Here is a 20,287-nt window from a genome sequence, read left to right on the forward strand (position 1 = left end):
CACTGCAGCCTTTGGTTACTGGTACACCGTTTAGTATGTGGCATCAATTCAGCATAAGTTAAAGAACTGATTGCAGACTTCAGGAAGTGGAAGGAGCGTAATGTACACCAGTCTACATACATTGGTGAATTGGGCGTGGAGAGAATTCGCAGCCTAAAATACCTGGGCATTAACATCGGGTGATCTGCCCTGGACTCATCACACAGATGTAATCACAAGGAAGATGCATCATTGTGTATATTTTCTGAGGAGGTTAGAGGGGCTCAGCTTGTCACTCTTTGGGGGAAAAAAAAACACTTCTACAGATGTATTGAAAGTATCCTGGCAGGTTGCATCATGGTCTGGTACAGCAATTCGAATACACAAGTAGTAAGAAGTTGCAGAGAGCAGTGGACTCTATCTAGTACATCATTAGCACATTACTCCTCACCATTAGTAGTATATACTGGAGGCTACAGCTATCACCAAAGATCCCCACCATCCAGGCCATCTTCTTTCAGTGATTATCAGGCAGGAGTACAGAAGCCTGAAGTCCCACACCACTAGGGTCAGGAGCAGCTACTTCCCTTCAACCATTTGAATCTTGAACCAAGCTGTGCAACTTTAATCACTACCTTAGTAGAGCAACACAAAGACCACTTACAGCACCCCTCGTTTTCAATAAAAGCACATGATTTTAATTGTGTTCTCTCTTGTATAGTTTTAAATTTATGTTTAATTTACTTTATTGTAAATGTTGTATCTCTTGGTATACCTGTGTTGTTCCTGTGCATTTGTGTACTTGTGCATATGATAATGAACATGACTAACTTTATTGTTTTTGTTGCTCACAGGTATTACCCGACAAGCGTGCTTTAAAACTTCTCAAGACACACAGCATCAATGTCAACTGGTACATGTACTGCCCTGAAAGTGCTGTCCTCCTCCTGTCCACCACAGTGCAGGGTAATGTCCTACAGCCATTTATTTTCAAGGTAAGTTGTGTTCTATTCTCCAGTCATGCCCCCAGCATCTGTACACCCACCTGTTCACTATTGTGAAAAGAATGCTCAAGCATTGAGAACAATGCAAGTAAGGATTTGTAGCAAGGATTACAGAAACTAGGGTTCTTTTATACTGAGGAAGAGGAAGAGAGGCCTTTAAAGTACAATGGAGTTTTGGTTGGTTAAACCACAATTTCCACTAATAGGGAGAGTGGTTCAGGAACAGTTTCTTCCCTTCGGGAGATTTTGTTATTCCTTTATTTGCACTATTTAGTTATTTTGTGATTTAATAGTAATCTTTATATCTTTGCACTGTATAGCTGCCACAAAATGACAAATTTAAAGATGTTTTGAAGATTTTAAAGATTAGCTTATTTGTCAGATAAGACCATAAGACAAAGGAGCAGAATTAGGCCATCTGACCCATCGAGTCTGCTCCACCATTTAATCATGGCTGATCCTTTTTCCTAATCTCATCCTCAACCCCAGTTCCCGGCCTTCTTCCCGTAACCTGTGACGCCATGTCCAATCAAGGACCTATCAATTTCTGCCTCAAATACACTCAACGACCTGGCTTCCACAGCTGCATGTGGCAACAAATTCCACAAATTTACCACCCCTTGGCATAAGTGTCAAAATGTATAGTGAAATGTGTTATTTGCATCAGCGACCAACACAGTCCACAAGTGTCGCTATGCTTCTGTCACCAACATAGCAAGCCCACAACTTACTGATCCTTACTAATATAGACACCATTGGAATGTGGGAGGAAACAAGTGTCCAGAAGGAACCCATGTTTGTGAGGAGAACCTACAAGTTCCTTACAGACAGTGGCAGGAATTGAACCGCGATTGCTGGTGATGTGAAGTGGTTATGTTGGCCTCTAGGCTTTTATGTCGTATATGTGATAATAAGCCTGATTCTGATTCTGAAGGTGGTTGCTGTTAATTCAATGGGAGAGTAAAGAAGATGTTTCTCAGCACAGAGTATGCAACTCACAATGCTGCCTTTCTGTTTGTGCTGTTTGAGATCACTGATCTAACTTTACGTGCTCAGAAAAATAAAAACTGGGAGGATGAGGAAATGTGAATGGGAGAGTGAAAATCAGCAGTGGCCTGTGGTAAGATGTTATGGAGCCCAGTGTCTGTGCTGATTCAAGCTAATTACACATTCCCATATATCGCCCACTGGATTCAACCATTCTGTTTAGAAAGCAATTCATTTCTTAGAACATTTACCCTTGAGTACAGTGAGCTTAAAATCTTTTAAATTTTCAAGAAATTTGATGAATGAGCAAATTCAAGACTGACATCAGTCGGTTGTTGTGCACCGAGTAATGGTGGTAATAGGGGATATCTTGAGGAGTAAGAGAAGATGGAAGCTTGGACTCAGTTGATTTACTAAGGAAGCCTGAAGAGCTGATTCCAATGAGATAGCTTGCCTTGTGTTGTGTCTTGTGTTTGATTGTGTTTCTGGAGCCACTGACTTTAATTTTACTCTACAGAGTGGAACAATGACAAAAATGCCAAAATTTGAAATTGAACTGCCTGTCTCTCCAAAGTCTGGGAACCCCTCTCTCTCTGACAGAGATATAATAATGGCTACTGTGTAAGTTCCATGCTGACATTAAACTACAGCATTATATTTATTTACAAGAACCTTCGACTATGTGGGAGCTAACTATTCAGTTACGCAAGTTTCATTGGTGAAGTAATATTTAATCATCCCCTCTTAATCTACTTTGTTATGGTCTTGCACTGTATTGTCTACCTGAACTGTACTTTCTCTGTAGCTGTTACACTTTATTCTGATTCTTTTATTGTTTTATTTTGTACTACCTCAATATTCTAACATTTCAAATGCAACATTAGCATTCATTTCAAGAGTTCTTGAATACAAGAGCAAGGATGTGATGCTGAGCCTTTATAAGGCGCTGATGAGGCCGCACCTTGAATATTGTGAACAGTTTTGGGCTCCTTATCTAAGAAAAGATTTGCTTGCATTGGAGAGGATTCAGAGGCTGTTCATGAGGATGATTCTGGGAATGAAAGGGTTATTATAAGAGGAACGTTTGATGGCTCTGGGTCTGTACTTGCTGAAACTTAGAAGGATGAGGGGGGATCTCATTGAAACCTTTTGAATGTTAAAAGGCCTAGACAGAGTAGATGCGGAAAGGATGTTTCCCAGGGTGGAGGAGTCTAGGACAAGAGGGCACAGCCTCAGGATAGAGGGGCCTCCATTGAAAACAGATGTGGAGAAATTTCTTTGGCCAGAGGGTGGTGATTTATGGAATTTGTTACCACAGACAACTGTGGAGGCCAGTTCATTGGATGTATTTAAGGCAGAGATTGATAGTTTCTTGATTGGACATGGTATCAAAGGTTATGGGGAGAAGGCCAGGGAATGGGATTGAGGAGTGGAAAAAGGAATCAGCCATGGTGGAGCAGACTTGATGGGCCAAGTGGCCTAATTCTGCTCTTATGTCTAATGGTCTTGTATTGTGTAATGGGTCCTATGTCCTGATGAATGCTCTTGGCTCAAAATGTTACCTCTTTATTCCTCTCCGTGGATGCTGCTTGAACTGTTGGGTTCCTCCAGCATTTTGTGTGTGTTACTCTGGATTTTCAGCTTCTGCAAAAGCTCTTGTGTATACTCTCTAATGAATTGATCTGTATGAACAGTATGCAAGACAAGATTTTCACTGTACCTCGGTACGTATGACAGTAATAAGCCAATTCCAATTCTCTGTCAGTTATTTAAACTCACCCTTTTTCTTGTGATATTTTCTGCTCACAGGATTAATTTTACAATGTCAATAATGTGTTAATTTGTTTTTCTCACAAGATATGGTCAACTCTACGTCCTTTATTTGAAGTATCAACCAAGAGCTCCTAATAACCCTGGGGCAGAAGTGATCATGTATTATTTACCTAGGTAAGTCCTGGTGGTTGAGATCATAATCAGTCTGTTCTTGACCCTGGAGGGATTTCCTGAATGTATATCCTTTTAATTGCAGGGAAGGACAGTGTAAGAAAATGCATATCTTAAAACTAAACACCATTGGAAAATTTGCTCTGAATGTGGTTGATAACTTAGTTGTGGTGCATCACCAGAGTACCCAGGTAAGAGCTGTAATTCCCAGTCACTAACCTCCAACAGTGCAGCTCAGGAAGATGTTCAAGGATTTATCCAACAATGATGGAAGGATTAAGACTTATCAGCAAAAGTCTTAGGGTCATGAAATTGAGTCGTCAAGTTTATTGTCATACGCCATAGCACATAGGACCATAAAACACAGGAGCAGAATTAAGCCAACGCGAGGAAATCTGCAGATGCTGGAAATTGAAGCAACACACACAAAATGCTGGTGGAACACAGCAGGCCAGGCAGCATCTATAAGAAGAAGCACTTTCAACAGCGCTTCTCCCTATAGATGCTGCCTGGCCTGCTGTGTTCCACCAGCATTTTGTGTGTGTTGCAGAATTAAGCCATTGGGCCCATCAAGTCTGCTCCAGCATTTGATCATGACTGATTTATTTATTTTCCTCTCAACTCCCTTCTTCCACCTTCTCCCTGTAACCTTTGACACTCTTACTAATTGTGCTACAGTAGCATAGTGGTCATTGTAACACTATTACAGCATCAGTGACCCGGGTTCAATTCCGCTGTTCTCCCCGTGACTGTGGAGTTTCCTCCCAGATATGGGTTAGTAGGTGAATTGGTCACATGGGTGTAATTTGGTGATACAGGCTCATTGGCCGGAAGGACTTGTTACAATATTGTATTTTTAATAAAAATATAACTAAGAACCAATCAACCTCTATTGTAAATACACCCGATGACTTGGCCTCCACAGCTGTCTGGCAACGAATTCCACAGAGTTACTACTGTCTGGCTGAAGAAATTCCTCCTCATCTCAGTTCTAAATGGACTTGTTTTTATTCTGAGGCTTGCCCTCTGGACATAGACTCTCCCACTACTGAAAACATCGTCTCCATGTCCACTCTATCTAGGTCTTCTATTGTACATGTATGCATAGGTACAATGAAAAAGTTACTTGCAGCAGCATCATAGTTTCATAGCATCACATTAGCAGTACTGACATGAAAAATATAAAGTAGCATAAATTATGCACATTTTTTACAAGAAAGAACACAAGTAGAATAAAAGGAAATCAAAGTCCATTTTAGTGTAAATTGAGCTGAACTGTAGTGATTAGAGTTTTCCATTTGGTTCAAGACCTGAATGGATGAAGGGAGCTAGCTGTTCTTGAACCTGGTGGCATGAGACTTCAGGCTTCTGTACCTTTAACCTGGCCCATATGGTGAGGGTCTTAAATTTATGTTGCCTTCTTGAGGTAGTGCCTCCTGTAGATACTACTGATAGTGGGAAGAGATGTGCCCGTGATCTACTGGGCTGAGAAACTGCAGCTTCTTGCATTCCTGTGCATATGGATTGCTTGTACCAGACCATGATGCAACCAGTCAGGATACTTCCAGCAACATGTAGAAGACTGTTAGAGCATACAACATGGAAGCAGGCATTTTGTCTAACTGAGTTCACACCAATCATCAAGCATCTATTTATACCAACCTCGTTTTACTTGGTCATGTGATTCCATAATTCAACTGTCTAGTGAAGTCATGTACTTAGTATACCTGGTCTTCTGACCACCATATCCTCTTAGTTGCTCAGATTCCAAAGATTTCTCAGTCCTGTTCTTAATGATACTCAGTAATTGACTATCCACACATGGTCCTTGGGTAGAGAATTCCCAAAATATACCACCCTCTGAATGATTACTCCTGAAATTATACCTCAGTTCCAAATAATCACACATCCATCCCTCATACTGAGAAAATGACTCCTCATTTTAAAAAAGGGAAGTAGCCCCTCAGCATTCACCCTGCCAAGTCTTCTGAGAATTTTGTACAATTTGATGAGATTGCCTGTAATTGGAGCCATAGAGTTATACAACACAGAAGCAGGCCCTTTAGCCTGAATCATCCATGCTGACCAAGTTGCCTATGCAAACTATACCATTTTCCCAGCAAAGTAATATACAAGTTGGGATAGTTTGTGGACCTTATGAAATGCAAGTGATTTGATTATAGGTTCTTTTACAGATGTTCTCTAGACAAGAAACGCTGTAGATAGAGAAGTAGGAGTTCCAGAATGTGATCCTGCACTCTGTATTTTCTGTTTTCACAGACCTCTATGATTTTTGATATAAAACTCCGAGCAGAATTTGATGGGGCTGTCACCGTTCATCAGCAAGTCCTTCTACCTCTGTCCATTCATCCCTGTAAGATTCCTCGTGCAGGTCTGTAATTTCAGGACCATGTTCTTCTTGCAGTTTACACTGAGCTTGTTTTCAATCATTGTTGAAAGAGATCAAGGGATTTAAAAAAATTAATTTCTTCTTTAGTCGGTCTCCCACTCTCAGCTATCCCATGGTTAAGTTAAAAGCGCACTTGACACAAGTAAAGATAACAATTAGCTTTATTTGTCACATGTCCATCATGTGAAATGAGTCATTTTCATTCATTTGCATGAATTTAACCTAATCACTGATCACTGGCGCTGCAAAAGTATTAAACTAGCCATTATGTACTGTGCTGTCCAATTGTAGATACTCAGGTTCAGGAGACAGGAAACCCATCCTTAGGACCCCCTCTTTTTGAGAGGGGAGTGGTGAGAACAGGTGTAGGAAACAGAGGAGGCCCAGTTGAGTCAGTGTGGACAACTACTGGGGTGTTGACAGTACAGAAATGTAGTGTTTAGAGCAGGGGTGGCCAACCTTTTACATTCCATGCATTAATTTTTTCACACATGAGTTCAGATGCGCTATACAACTCTTGTAACCCCATTCAATTCTTGTAAAAATATGTTAATATAGACATATTTAGCATTTTACATGATATATTGATTTAATATAAAAACAAGATAAACATTACTTTCCTTGATGAGACTTTTAACAAATATATTTTGTTTTCTTTTGATTTCATCCTTTTTCTTAATCACATATTCTTTCTGTAACTCAGACCCAAACACTAGCTTCAGTTTTCCTTCTATTTCAGTCTGATGTTGTGTTTTATAGCGTCTATTAAGATCATGTCTTCTATTATGTGAGAAAGTATTTTCACAAACAATGCACAACGGTTTTCCTGATGAACCCGCTATAAATAAGAACTCATTTTCCCACTGTTCATTGAGTTCACGCTTACTATCACTTTTTGCTTTTCTTTTGCTCATTTTCTTTTGCACTGTGATGGGTAACTGAATGTAAAAACAAGGCTTAGTTTTCTAAAAAGTACAAAACTGCAAATGTTCACAAAGGACAAGCAAAGCACAACTCCGTAGCGCACGAGTGTCAATTGTAAACTGACTGGCAAAAACCTGTGACGCATCACTGGTGCAGACGCCTGGCATCTCAGGATCAAACAAGTATCAAACATGTATTGAACAGTTATGGAACGACTGCAGAACAAAAGTCCCTCTTTCCTAGTTTGACTCACTGAACATTTTTTTAAAAATTGAAAACATTAATGTGAAAGAAGATAACATTGGCCAAAAGATCTGTATAAAATAATAAAATTGCTATAAATAATTACGAAATTTTAGATTTATTCTCAGTAAAACCCATTTCTAGCTCTAAGCTACTTGATTTCCTGTTAGATTTTTTTTACAAATCAGTTTTTGGTTAATAATTTTTGCAGTAGGCTTACTTTTTTATTATTATCACTGAGGTGCAATACATCACTTCTAATCATCCAATGCGCCACAGGTTGGCCATCCCTGGGTTAGAGTAACGCTTATAGAGCACCAGCAACCTGGGTTCAATTCTACTGCTGTCTGTAACCTTTTACACCCTGATTTATCAAGAATGTGTCGACCTCTGCCTTAAATACACCCAATGTGCTGGACTCCCCGGCAGCCTGTGGCAATGAATTCCACAGATTTACCACCTCTGGCTAAAGGAATTCCTGCTTATCACCATTTTAAATGGATGCCCCTCTATTCTGAGGCTGCTTCATCTAGACCTAGACTTCCTTCCTATAGGAAATATCCTCTCCACATCCACTCTATCTAGGCCTTTCAACATCCGATAAGTTTCAATAAGATTTCCACCCCCATCTCATTCTTCTAAAGTCCAGCGAGCACAGCTCCAGAGTCATCAAATGTTCCTCATACAATAAGCCTTTCATTCTGGGAATAATTTTCTTGAACCTCCTTTGAACCCTCTCCAACATCAGCACATCCTTTCTTTGATAAGGGGCCCAAAACTGCTCACAATACTCTGTGAGGCCTCACCAATGCCTTTTAAAGCCTCAGCATTACATCCTTACTTTTATATTCTAGTCCTCTCGAAATGAATGCGAACATTGCATTTGCCATTCTCTCCACTGACTCAACTTGCAAGTTAACCTTTAGGAAATCCTATACAATGACTCCCAAGTTCCTTTGCACCTCAGATTTTTGAATTTTTCGCTGTTTAAAAAAATAGTCTTCACTCGTATTCCTTCTACCAAAGTGCATGACCATACACTTACCAGCACTGTATTCTATCTGCCACTTTTTGGGCCATTCCCTTAATCCATCTAAGCCCTTCTGCAGCCTTCCTGCTTCCTCAGCAGTACCTGCCCTTCCATCTATCCTCTTATCATTCACAAACTTTACCACAAAACCATTAATTATGTCATCAAATCATTGATATACAACGTAAGATGAAGCAATCTCAACGCCGACTCCTGCACAACACCACAAGTCACCAGCAGCTAATCAGAAAATGCTCTTTAATCCTACTCTTTGCCTTCTGCCAATCAACCAATGCTCTGTCCATGCTAGTATCTTTTTTGAAATAACATGAGCTCTTATCTTGCTAAACAGCACCTTGTCAAAGATCTTCTAAAAATTCAAGTACCCAGCACTCACACTTTAGTCTATCCTGCTTGTTGTATTCTCGAATAATTCTAACAGATTTGTCAGGCAACATTTTCCCTTAAGGAAGCCATGCTGACTTCGTCCTGTTTTATCATGTGCCTCCAAGTACTACAAAACCTCATCCTTAATGAATGACTCCACCATCTTCCCAGCCACTGAGGTCTGGCTAACTGGCCTATAATTTCCTTTCTTCTGCCTCCCTTTCTTCTTGAAGAGTGGAGTGACATTTGCAATTTACCAGTTTTTCTGGAACTGTTACAGAAACTAGTGATTCTTGAAAAATTATTACTCATGCCTTCATAATCTCTTCAGCTACCTCTTTCAGAACCCTGGGGTATAATCTGTCTGGTCCAGGTGACGTATCAATCTTCCAACCTTTCATCTTCCTAAGCACGTTCTCCCAAGTTATAGTAACTCTACTCACTTCTGCCCTGTGACACACTCGAACCTCCAGCATACTACTCGTGTCTTCCACAGTGAAGACAGATGCAAAATACTATTCAGTTCATCTGCCGTTTCCTTGTTCCCCATTACTACTTCTCCAGCATTATTTTTCAGTGGTCTGAAATCTACTCTCACTTCTCTTTTACTCTTTATATATCTGAAAAAGTTTTGGTTTCCACTTCGATATTATTAGCTAGCTTACCTTCACATTTCATATTTTCAAAAACCTTATGGCTTTTTTTAGTTGCCTTCTGTTGGTTTTTAAATGCTTTCTAATCCTCTAATTTCCCTCTAATTTTTGCTCTATTATATGCATTCTCCTTTGCTTTTATGCTGGCTTGGACTTCCCTTGTCAGCAACGGTTATCATCCTGCCTTTGGAATTATTATTCTTCTTTGGGTGTATCTATCCTGTACCTTCTAAATTGCTCCCAGAAACTCCTGCCATTGCTGTTCTACCAGCATCTGTGCTGGTGTCCCCTTCCAATCAACTTTGGCCAGCTCTTCTCTCCTGTCTCTGTAGTTCCTTTTATTCCACTCTAATACTGATTAATTTGACTTCAGTTTGTCCCTCTCAAATTGTAGGGTGAATTCGATCACTGTCTCCTAAGGATTCTTTACCTTAAACTGCCTAATCAAATCTGGTTCATTACACAACACCCAATCCAGAATAAGACCATAAGACGTAGGAGCAGAATTAGACCAATTGGCCCATCAAGTCTGGTCTACCATTCAGTCATGGCTGATCCTTTTTTCCCCTCCTCAGCCCCACTCCCTGGCCTTCTCTCTGTAACCTCTGATGTCATGTCCTATCAAGAACCTATCAAGCTCTGCCTTAAATACACCCAACGACCTGGTCTCCATTGCTGCCTTTGGTAACAAATTCCACATACTCACCACTCCCTGGCTAAAGAAATTTCTCCGCATCTCTGTTTTAAATGGACACCCCTCTATCCTGAGTCTTTGCCCTCTTGTTCTAGACTCACCCACCATGGGAAACAGACCCAGAGCCATCAAACATTCTCTATGATAACCCTTTCATTCCTAGAATCATCCTTGTGACCTTCCTCTGAACTCTCTCCAATGCCAGCACATCTTTTCTTAGATAAGGAGCCCAAAACTGTTCACGGTACTCAAGATGAGGCCTCACCAGTGCCTTATAAAGCCTCAGCATCACATCCCTGCTCTTGTATTCTAGACCTCTTGAAGTGAATGCTAATGTTGCATTTGCCTTCCTCACCATTGACTCAACCTGCAAGTTAACCTTTAGGGTGTTCTGCACTAGAATTCCCAAGACCCTTTGCCTCCCAAATTTTATGGATTTTCTCCCTGTTCAGAAAATAATCTGTACATTTATTTCTACTACCAAAGTGTATGACCATGCATTTTCGAACATTTACCACTTTCTTGCCCATTCTCCTAATCTGTCTAATTCTTTCTGCAGCCTACCTGTTTTCTCAACACTACCTGCCCCTTCACCAGTCTTGGTATCATATGTAAACTTGGCAACAAAACCTTCTATTTCATCATTTAAATCATTGATATATAGCATGAAAAGAAGCGGTCCCAACACCAATCCTTGTGGAACATCTCTTGTCATTGGCAACCAACCTGATTTTCCCAATCTACCTGCATATTGGAATCCCTGTGATTATTGTAAGATTATAATTTGTAGCCCTCATCCTGACTACTTTTTGGAGGCCTGTATATAATTCCCATCAGTCTTTTTATTCTTTTGGTTCCTTAACTCTACCGAGAATGATTCTAAGTTTTCTGATTCTATGTTACCTCTTTCTAAGAATTTGATTTAATTTTCTACCAAGAGAACCACACCACCCCTCTGCCTGCTTGCCTGTCCTTTTGATACTTGGTGTATCCTTGGATGTTAAGCTCCCAAGTATATTCTTCATTTGGTCATGACTCTGGGATCCCCACAACATCATACCTGCCAATGCCTTAACTCTGCTGCAAGATCATCTACTTTACTTCGTAACTATGTGCTTCAAATATAACACCTTTAGTTCTGTATTGTTAAACTTTTCAATTTTGTTCCCTGTTGCACTGCAACTCATCCCACTGACTGCAATTCCCCATCATCTGTTTGTCCTTCCTGACAGTCTCACTACACACTGCCTCTACTTGTGTACTAAACTGCCCAGTCCTCAACTCTATCACTCAGTTTTCCATCCCCCTGCTAAATTAGTTTAATTCCTCCCCAATAGTTGTAGCAAACCTACCCCCAAGGGCATTGGATCCCCTTGGGTTCAGGTGTAACCTGTCCTTTTGTACAGGTCATACCTTCCTCAGAAGAGATCCCAATGATCCAGAAATCTGAAAGCACCAGTTCCTCAGCCACTCCATCTGCCAAATCATCCTTTTCTTACCTCACTGGCGCATGGCAGTGTAATGATTACTACCCTGGAGGTCCTGCTTTTCAGTTTTCTACCTAGAAAATTCTTTCTTCAGGACCTTCTCCCTTATGTCAATGGTGTCAATATGTACCAAGACTACTGGCTGCTCACCCTCACTTTTTAGAATGTCGTGGACCTGATCCCAGACGTCCCTGACCCTGGCACTTGGGAAGCAACATACCATCCAGGTGTCTCTATCACATCCACAGAATCTTGAGTCTGTGTCTATTCCTCTAACTCATCTGTCACTACTGCAGTCGCTATCTCTACTTGCTCCCCCCCCCCCCCCACTTCCCTTTGAGACACAGCACCAGATTCAGTGCCAGAGACAAGGTTGCTGCAGCTTCCCCCTCATTGATCCTCCCCCCCCCCCCCCCCCCCAGCAGTATCCAAAGCGGTATATTTATTATTGAGGGGAATGAGTGAAGAAGAAGAAGAAACTTAACCTCACCCAAGCCTGATGAGCCAAAGCCTCCTCACTCCAACAATAGCTGCTTTGCTTGTCCCTGTCTTATTTTTATTTGCCCTTGTTAATGAACCGTTGTTTAATTGCACTGCTGGAAAAATGCCAAAAGCCTGTGAACCCTCCTTTTTTAAATTTCACTTACGGACCTTTGAATTGCTTCCACTCTCGTTCCTCATTCAATTGGGCAATGGATAAACTCCAAAAGCCCACAAATGCTTCTTTTTGTATTTGATTCACAGACCTGTGAGTTGCCTTCTCACTCACTCCCAATTCAATTAGGTTGCTGTAAAAACTTCATCAAAGTTTTAATTTCACTTTATCTTTCACATTATCGAAGCTAGCAGAAACGTTCCTTTCATTTGGATTTTTGCCCAAGATTTATTCAGCCTTCCCAGAGACTGAAGCCTAACAATTTTGCCAGAAACATGCCTCAGGCACTTGAAGATCTGTATGTTGGTACATTTCTTATCTGGTTTTCTGGCTGGTAGGGTAACCTGTTGGTTGAGAGGATCAGTTTAGCAGGAGTGGTGCTGTCCTGCTGACTTATCCTCAGTAGAAGGTACGCTGGCATTTGACACGTTCACTGATGGCACAGGGAAAGCTGTACAAACCTGCTCATACCAGTACAGGTCACTAGAGAAAAATCTAATGAGTCCCTATCCATCTGTTCTATTCTTTTGTGGTTACTAGTTCTCTTTGATACTCACAACTGAGGTCCAAAATTGCAGTAACTCGCCGCATAAAATTAATTGTCATCATTTCCATTTTGTCCTGGGATTTCTGCTAGTCATTTGGATGATGGGGTGGTAAATTGGATTAGTAATGATCTGGATGATGGGGTGGTAAATTGGATTAGTAAATGATCTGGATGATGGGGTGGTAAATTGGATTAGTAAGTATGCTGATGATACTAAGGTAGGAGGTGTTGTGGATAATGAGGTGGGTTTTCAAAGCTTGCAGGGAGATTTATGCCGGTTAGAAGAATGGGCTGAACGTTGGCAGATGGAGTTTAATGCTGAGAAGTGTGAGGTTCTACATTTTGGCAGGAATAATCCAAATAGAACATACAGGGTAAATGGTAGGGCATTGAGGAATGCAGTGGAACAGAGAGATCTAGGAATAACAGTGCATAGTTCCCTGAAGGTGGAGTCTCATGTAGATAGGGTGGTGAAGAAGGCTTTTGGAACGCTGGCCTTTATAAATCAGAGCATTGAGTACAGAAGTTGGGATGTAATGTTAAAATTGTACAAGGCATTGGTAAGGCCAAATTTGGAATATTGTGTACAGTTCTGGTCACCGAATTATAGGAAAGATATCAATAAATTAGAGAGAGTGCAGAGACGATTTACTAGGATGTTACCAGGGTTTCAGCACTTAAGTTACAGAGAAAGGTTGAACAAGTTAGGTCTCTATTCATTGGAGCGTAGAAGGTTGAGGGGGGATTTGATCGAGGTATTTAAAATGTTGAGAGGGATAGATAGAGTTGACGTGAATAGGCTGTTTCCATTGAGAGTAGGGGAGATTCAAACGAGAGGACATGATTTGAGAGTTAGGGGGCAAAAGTTTAAGGGAAACACGAGGGGGTATTTCTTTACTCAGAGAGTGATAGCTGTGTGGAATGAGCTTCCTGTAGAAGTAGTAGAGGCCAGATCAGTTGTGTCATTTAAGGTAAAATTGGATAGGTATATGGATAGGAAAGGAGTGGAGGGTTATGGGCTGAGTGCGGGTAGGTGGGACTAGGTGAGATTAAGAGTTCGGCACGGACTAGGAGGGCCGGAATGGCCTGTTTCCGTGCTGTGATTGTTATATGGTTATATGGTTATATGGTTATTTTCTATCTATGTTTATCAGTTCTCAGCTGTCCTAACAATGTAGAATCCCAGCTGTTCAGCCAACTCGTTCATGCCATCCAAGAGGTTTATTCAATCTAGGCCCATTTGCACTAGTTTCTTATATTTGTTCTAAACCTCGTAGGGTGTTGTGATCATTTCACCTTTGTCGTTTTTTTTCTGTCAAGTCCTGATACGGCTATATCTCAAGAGTTTTAATTCCATGTACATTTGTACTGATGCCTTGAAATCCTTTGTCTAGGTCCATCTGCTGTGACAACACAAAGTCCCGTCCCGTGTGAACTTTGTATCCTTCACTGTGAATCATCTTGCATTTTACAGCAAATAAAATTTGCTTCTTGAAAGTTACAGAAAGAACTAATATTGTAAGCTATAGATAATTAAAATGCTAAGAATATTCAGCAGGTCAGGTAGCTGGTGTGGTGAAAGAAATGGTCCTCAGTCAGGTCAGGGATGCAGATCTTCTGGGAAATTGAGGTAATTGAGATTTAATAGCTTGGCCAAAGTGATGGAATATAAGGGAAGATGTTCCTTTATAGGGTATTGGTCATTCTGCATTTAGAGTATTGTGAACTGTTTTGGGCTCCATATCTAGGAAAGGATGTGCCGACATTGGAGAGGGTCCAGAGAAAGTTCACAAGAATGATCCTGGGAATGAAAAGGTTAGTGTATGAGGAGCCTTTGATTGCTCTGGGCCTATACTCACTGGAGTTTAGAAGTTTAATTGAAGCTTATCTAATATCAAAAGGCTGGATTGAGTGGATGTGGAGGGCATGTTTTCAATAGTGGGAGAGTCTGGAACCAGAGAGTACAGCCTTAGAATGGAAGGACATCCCTAGAACAGAGATGAAGACGAATTTATTTAGCAAGAGGGTGGTGAATCTGTGAAATTCATTAGCACAGATGGATGTGGAGGCCAAGTCTTTTGGTATATTTAAAGTGGAGGTTGATAGGTTCTCTTGATTAGTAAGGGCATCAAAAGTTTAAGGGAGAAGGCAGGATAATGGGTGTCGAGAGGGAAAACAAAATCATATACGATGGAATGGCAGAGTAGACTCGATGGGTCAAGTGGAATAGTCCTCTTCCTATGTTTTATTGTCTTCTGTTTGATGGGGACTGTAATAGGGTGATTGAAATGAGAGTTGTAGTCAGCCAGTGCAGGCAAAGAAGGATCTGAGTGATATTCTAGACTGGATGGAACCAGGACTCCCACAGTCAGAGAGGGAGATATTCTGGAGAAGCACCAAATGAGGAAAAAGATTAAATAGAACTGAGGATTAGCCGGTGGGGGGCTGGGGAGGCTGAGGGGCTGTGTGTTGGTGGGGGAGACATTGTGGGGTGGGCAGTGAATTGGGGATGGGAGAGGCGATGAGGCTGCAAGGGAGCCTTTTATGTTTCTAAATATGAGGTAGGGTTGCTGAGTTGGGGGTGTCTGAGGTGCTGGACAGAGAGTTGGAGGGAATGCTGAGTGGGAGGGCAGTGGAGGGAGGGTGATGAGTAGAGTGACGCTGGTGGGCATTGGGAGGGAAGCTGAATGTTATCAGTGAGGTAGGGTGAGATGTACAGATCCCTGTTGGGAAAATGGGAGCTGATGAGGAAAGGATGAGTTGTGAATTTGAGTTTTAGCAGATGCACACACACAAGGGAATCAGCTGTTGGTACAGAGATCAAGGAGCATCCTTTCATATGTGGGAGTGTAAAATAAGATTAATGTCAATGGTACTTGATGGTCAGTATGGACATGTTGGGCTGAAGGCCTGTTTTTTTGCTGTCTCTTTCCAAAGTTCTATGTGGGAACACTTTCCTCTCGATGGCATCGTATGTTTTCCTTAAATTTTAGATTCTTCTTCCTGGAGTGTGTTTCAGCCTGACATCATTATCAATGCGAGTGAAGGTGTGTGGATCTTTAGATGAATTTATTTTAGTGTTCAGTACATTGCCTGCCTGCTCTGGGCATTGGAATCAGAGAGTTGGGAGTGATCTGTGTCTTGTCACCCAGATATTAACCTGGTAGCTGGGGCACTATGGATAAAACGTACTTCTCATTCTCGTTTTCTCCTTTTTTATTCATTAACATTTTGGGGATATTCCTTGAGAGATGTGGGTGAGCTGACTTCTTGAAATGCCGCAGTCTTTCTGGTGAAGGTGCTCCCTCAGTGCTGTTGGGAGGGAGTTCCAAAGCAATGATGCAAACAACTATTGCTATTTTTCCCACATCTGAATGATGTGTTACTGAGAGGGGAACCGACAGCTGGTGGTGTACTCACATCTACCCACCCTCATCCTCCTTGGTAATTGAGGTGATTGGAAGTCCTGTGAGAGAAGCCTGGTGAATAACCCCAGTGCATTTTGAAAATAGTGTACTCTGCACTGGTAGTAGAGGACAAGGAAATAATGCTTGTAGCTTTACTGTGGAGATAACCTCTGATTAATTTTTTTGTAATGTGAGATTTCACATTACTGACTCTTGCCAAACTGGTCTGGGTGGTGTTTCAGCTCCAAAAGATTCTCTGCACACTATTCAGAATCTACCAAGATTAGCATATTCTTTTATCATTTGCACCCTCTGGTATTTATCCAGTCTGCTCTGAAATGCAAGGACAAAACCTTCATTTTCCCTGGTTCTGGATAAAGAATTTCATTTTAATCATTGATTGAATCTGTTGGTAACAGTCTTTCAGTACAGCCTTTTTACCTGGAGGCCTCAAATGTAAATTGGTGAGCTGGTTTATTATCGTCACATGTACTGAAGGACAGTGGAAAACTTTGCGTGCATATCATCTATTCAGATCAAATCATTACAACAATGCATCGAGGTAGTACAAGGTAAAACAATGCAGATTAAAGTGTCACAGTTACAGAGAAAGTGGTGTGCTGTGAGGTACAAGGCCATAAAGAGGTAGATTGTGAGATCAAGAGTCTATCTTATTGTATAGGGGATTGGAAAAAAGGTGAGGAGTCGGAGTAAGAGTGGGGAGAACAGAGGATGAACCACAAGGTGATAGGTAAAAATGTGAAGTAAAGAACTAAGAAGTTGATTCATAAAAGAGAAACATGGTTGGAGATCCAGAAGTTGAAGAAATCGATGTTCACGCCATCGGGTTGGAAGCTACCCATACGAATGTAAGGTGTTGCTCCTCCAACCTGAGGGTTGGCTCATCACAATATTAGAGGAGGCCAGACTGACATACAGGAATGGGAAGTGGATTTAAAATCTGTCCCCCACTCTCTTACCTTGACTCATCTTTTTTTCAGTCCTGATGAAAAGTGTCAGCCTGAAATGTCGACTGTACTCTTTTCCATAGATGCTGCCTGCTGGCTGAGTTCTGCCAGCATGTTGTGTCTGTTGCTTGGATTTCCAGCATCTGCAGATTTTCTCCTGTTTTACTAGAGGATCGTTGAGTAGTCAATAACAGTGAGATAGAAGCTGTTCTTGAACCTGGTGGTACATGATTTCTGGCTTTTGTATCTTTTGCCAGGTTTGGTCGGGGGGGGGGTGGGGATGGTGAAGAGAGAATGTCTGGGATGGGTGGGTTCTTTGAAGCTATACTTTTGGACATTTCTCCGACTGCACCTAACCAGGAGTCATAAAAGTTTAGCATCAATTCCTTGCTTTTGCTTCTTTTGGTTTTAATTAATTGATTTGTGGATTCCTGACAGGTTATTTGTGGTGCCTCCAGATAAAGCTGCAACCTATAGTACACATGCTTCAAGACAGAGGTCGGCTGATGGATTTCCTTCTACAACGGAAGGACTGTAAAATGGTCATTTTGTCTGTGTGTTCAGAAAGTGAGTAGTGGGCTGCTGGTGAAAGAATTCCTAACTTGCTGGGGGCTTTTAATTTCAGTTATGTTCAGTTATAGAGGAGAAAGCTGCTCAATTTATTCAGAATCTTTAATACCTTGGATGTTTTATTTCTATGGGGCTCATACAAGTTCAAAGTGAGAAAAGAAATTTCTGATGAATTGCTACTGTTACTGTTCCAGTGCATTTAGTAAAGACTTAAATTTTAAGAGGCATGTTGAATTGATCTGGTTTGTACTTAATTTTGAGTGTAGTATCTGCATTGATGGCATTGGTGGCATCCTCACTCCTGAGTCAGAAGTTCTCAGCTCTGGACACAGAATGGAGAACCTGAATCTCGAATCATAGAAATGTAGAGTACAGCACATGAACAGGCCCTTCAGTCCAACTCATCCATCCCAACCAAGATGCCCATCTAGACTTATTCTATTTGCTTGCCCATATCCCTCTAAATCTTTCTCATCCACGTACCTGACCAAGTGTCTTTTAAGTGTTGTTATTGTACATGCTTCTGGCAGTTCATTCCACTAACCCACCACTCTCTGCATGAAAAAGTTGTCCTTCAGGTCCCTTTTCAATCTTTCCCTTCTCACAATAAACCTATTCCTGTAGTTTTTGATTCCCTTTCTCAAGGAAAAGGACCATGTGAATTCATCTGATCTATGCCCTCATGATTTTATATATCTCTGTAAAGTCAACCCTTATTAAAACTCCAAAGGATAAAGTCCTGTCCAACACGATAACTCAGGCCTTGAGTGTCATCACTTGTCAGTGGCTCTGACTTTGAAATGTCTCCTCTGCTGGGAATATCAACGTCCTTTTTAAACAGGACTACAGATAAATGGAGTTTAAGATTTGACCAGCCATTGCAATAAACTGGTGCAAGTATCCTCCAAGAGTGAATGTTTACCCTTTGTTGCAGGTGTGAGGATGCACTGGCTGTCGCTTGAAATTGTTGTAGCCTACCATGATTGCAGTAACTCAATTGCATCTTTTAATTGTAGTGCTGACTGTCGAAAAGCGTGGGAGTTTGCCTGTGATTGCCACTGTGTTTGATAAACTCAATCAAGTCTACAAAGACTATCTGGAAGCTGACCAGAACTATACCATGGTGAGAAATTGTGTCCAGAACACTTCAAAGCAGTTTAGGGGAATTGAGGGTTTTGGGGAAAAGGAGATGGATCCTTGGCCAGATCAGCCTTGATCTTATTGAATGGCGAAGCAGATTTGACGGTCCAGATGGCCTACTCCTGCTCCTACTTCTTACGTTCTTATGTTTTGAGGAACTTTGCTGTGTTGTGTCCTTTTCAGAAAGGAAAAAAAAGTTGGCATTCTGTCATAGATTTTTTTGGGAAGGAGGATAAACTTTCTTTCAAATATTGTAGATGACATGAAAGTTGGTGGTGTTGTGGATAGTGTGTAAAGTTGTCGCAGGTTACCAGTGAGTCTTTCTTCAGTGGTTGGTAAGTTGATGGAAAAGATTCTGAGAGGCAGGATTTATGAACATTTGGAGAGCATAATATGATTAGGAATAGTCAGCATGGCTTTGAGAAAGGCAGGTCGTGCCTTATGAGCCTGATTGAATTTTTTGAGGATGTGGCTAAACACACTGATGAAGGTAGAGCAGTAGATGTAGTGTATATGGATTTCAGCAATGCATTTCATAAGGTACCCCATGCAAGGCTTATTGAGAAAGTAAGGAGGCATGGGATCCAAGGGGACATTGCTTTGTGGATCCAGAGCTGGCTTGCCCACAGAAGGCGAAGAGTGGTTGTAGATGGGTCATATTCTGCATGGAGGCCAGTGACCAGTGGTGTTCCTTGGGGATCTGTTCTGGGACCCATACTCCTCATGATTTTTATAAATGACCTGGATGAGGAAGTGGAGGGATGGGTTAGTAAATTTGCTGTTGACACAAAGGTTGGAGGTATTGTGGATAGTATGGAGGGCTGTCGGAGATTACAGCAGGACATTGATAGGATGCAAAACTGGGCTGAGAAGTGGCAATGGTGTTTAATCCAGCTAAGTGTGAAGTGGTTCACTTTGGTAGGTCAAATATGATGGCAGAATATAGTATTAACGGTAAGACTCTTAGCAGTGTGGAGGATCAGAGGGATCTTGGGGTCTGAGTCCATAGGACACTCAAAGCTGCTGCGCAGGTTGACTCTGTGGTTAAGAAAGCATTCGGTGCATTGGCCTTCATCAAATGTGGGATTGAGTTTAGGAGCCAAGAGGTAATACTGCAACTATATAGGACCCTGATCAGACCCCACTTGGAGTACTGTGCTCAGTTCTGGTTGCCTCACTATAGGAAGGATGTGGAAGCCATAGAAAGGGTGCAGAGGAGATTTACAAGGATGTTGCCTGGTTTGGGAGCATGCTGTAT

At 41.4% G+C, this 20,287-nt stretch overlaps 1 protein-coding gene across 2 annotated transcripts in view; it reads left to right on the forward strand.

Annotated features, from left to right (window-relative positions):
• The window catches only part of rmc1 (regulator of MON1-CCZ1), a 74,106-nt gene that overhangs the window by 36,325 nt on the left and 17,494 nt on the right, over nucleotides 1-20,287 (forward strand). For both annotated transcript variants that reach the window (XM_073045455.1, XM_073045464.1), the window contains exons 6-14: nucleotides 834-974; nucleotides 2,488-2,591; nucleotides 3,828-3,917; nucleotides 4,000-4,105; nucleotides 6,195-6,306; nucleotides 14,339-14,383; nucleotides 15,938-15,991; nucleotides 17,758-17,886; nucleotides 18,906-19,012. In XM_073045455.1, coding sequence (XP_072901556.1) covers nucleotides 834-974; nucleotides 2,488-2,591; nucleotides 3,828-3,917; nucleotides 4,000-4,105; nucleotides 6,195-6,306; nucleotides 14,339-14,383; nucleotides 15,938-15,991; nucleotides 17,758-17,886; nucleotides 18,906-19,012 — 888 coding nt within the window. The remainder of the gene's footprint in view (nucleotides 1-833; nucleotides 975-2,487; nucleotides 2,592-3,827; nucleotides 3,918-3,999; nucleotides 4,106-6,194; nucleotides 6,307-14,338; nucleotides 14,384-15,937; nucleotides 15,992-17,757; nucleotides 17,887-18,905; nucleotides 19,013-20,287) is intronic.

This window comes from Hemitrygon akajei, chromosome 1 (assembly GCF_048418815.1).
Source record: "Hemitrygon akajei chromosome 1, sHemAka1.3, whole genome shotgun sequence".
In the NCBI taxonomy this organism is placed as follows: Eukaryota; Metazoa; Chordata; class Chondrichthyes; order Myliobatiformes; family Dasyatidae; genus Hemitrygon; species Hemitrygon akajei.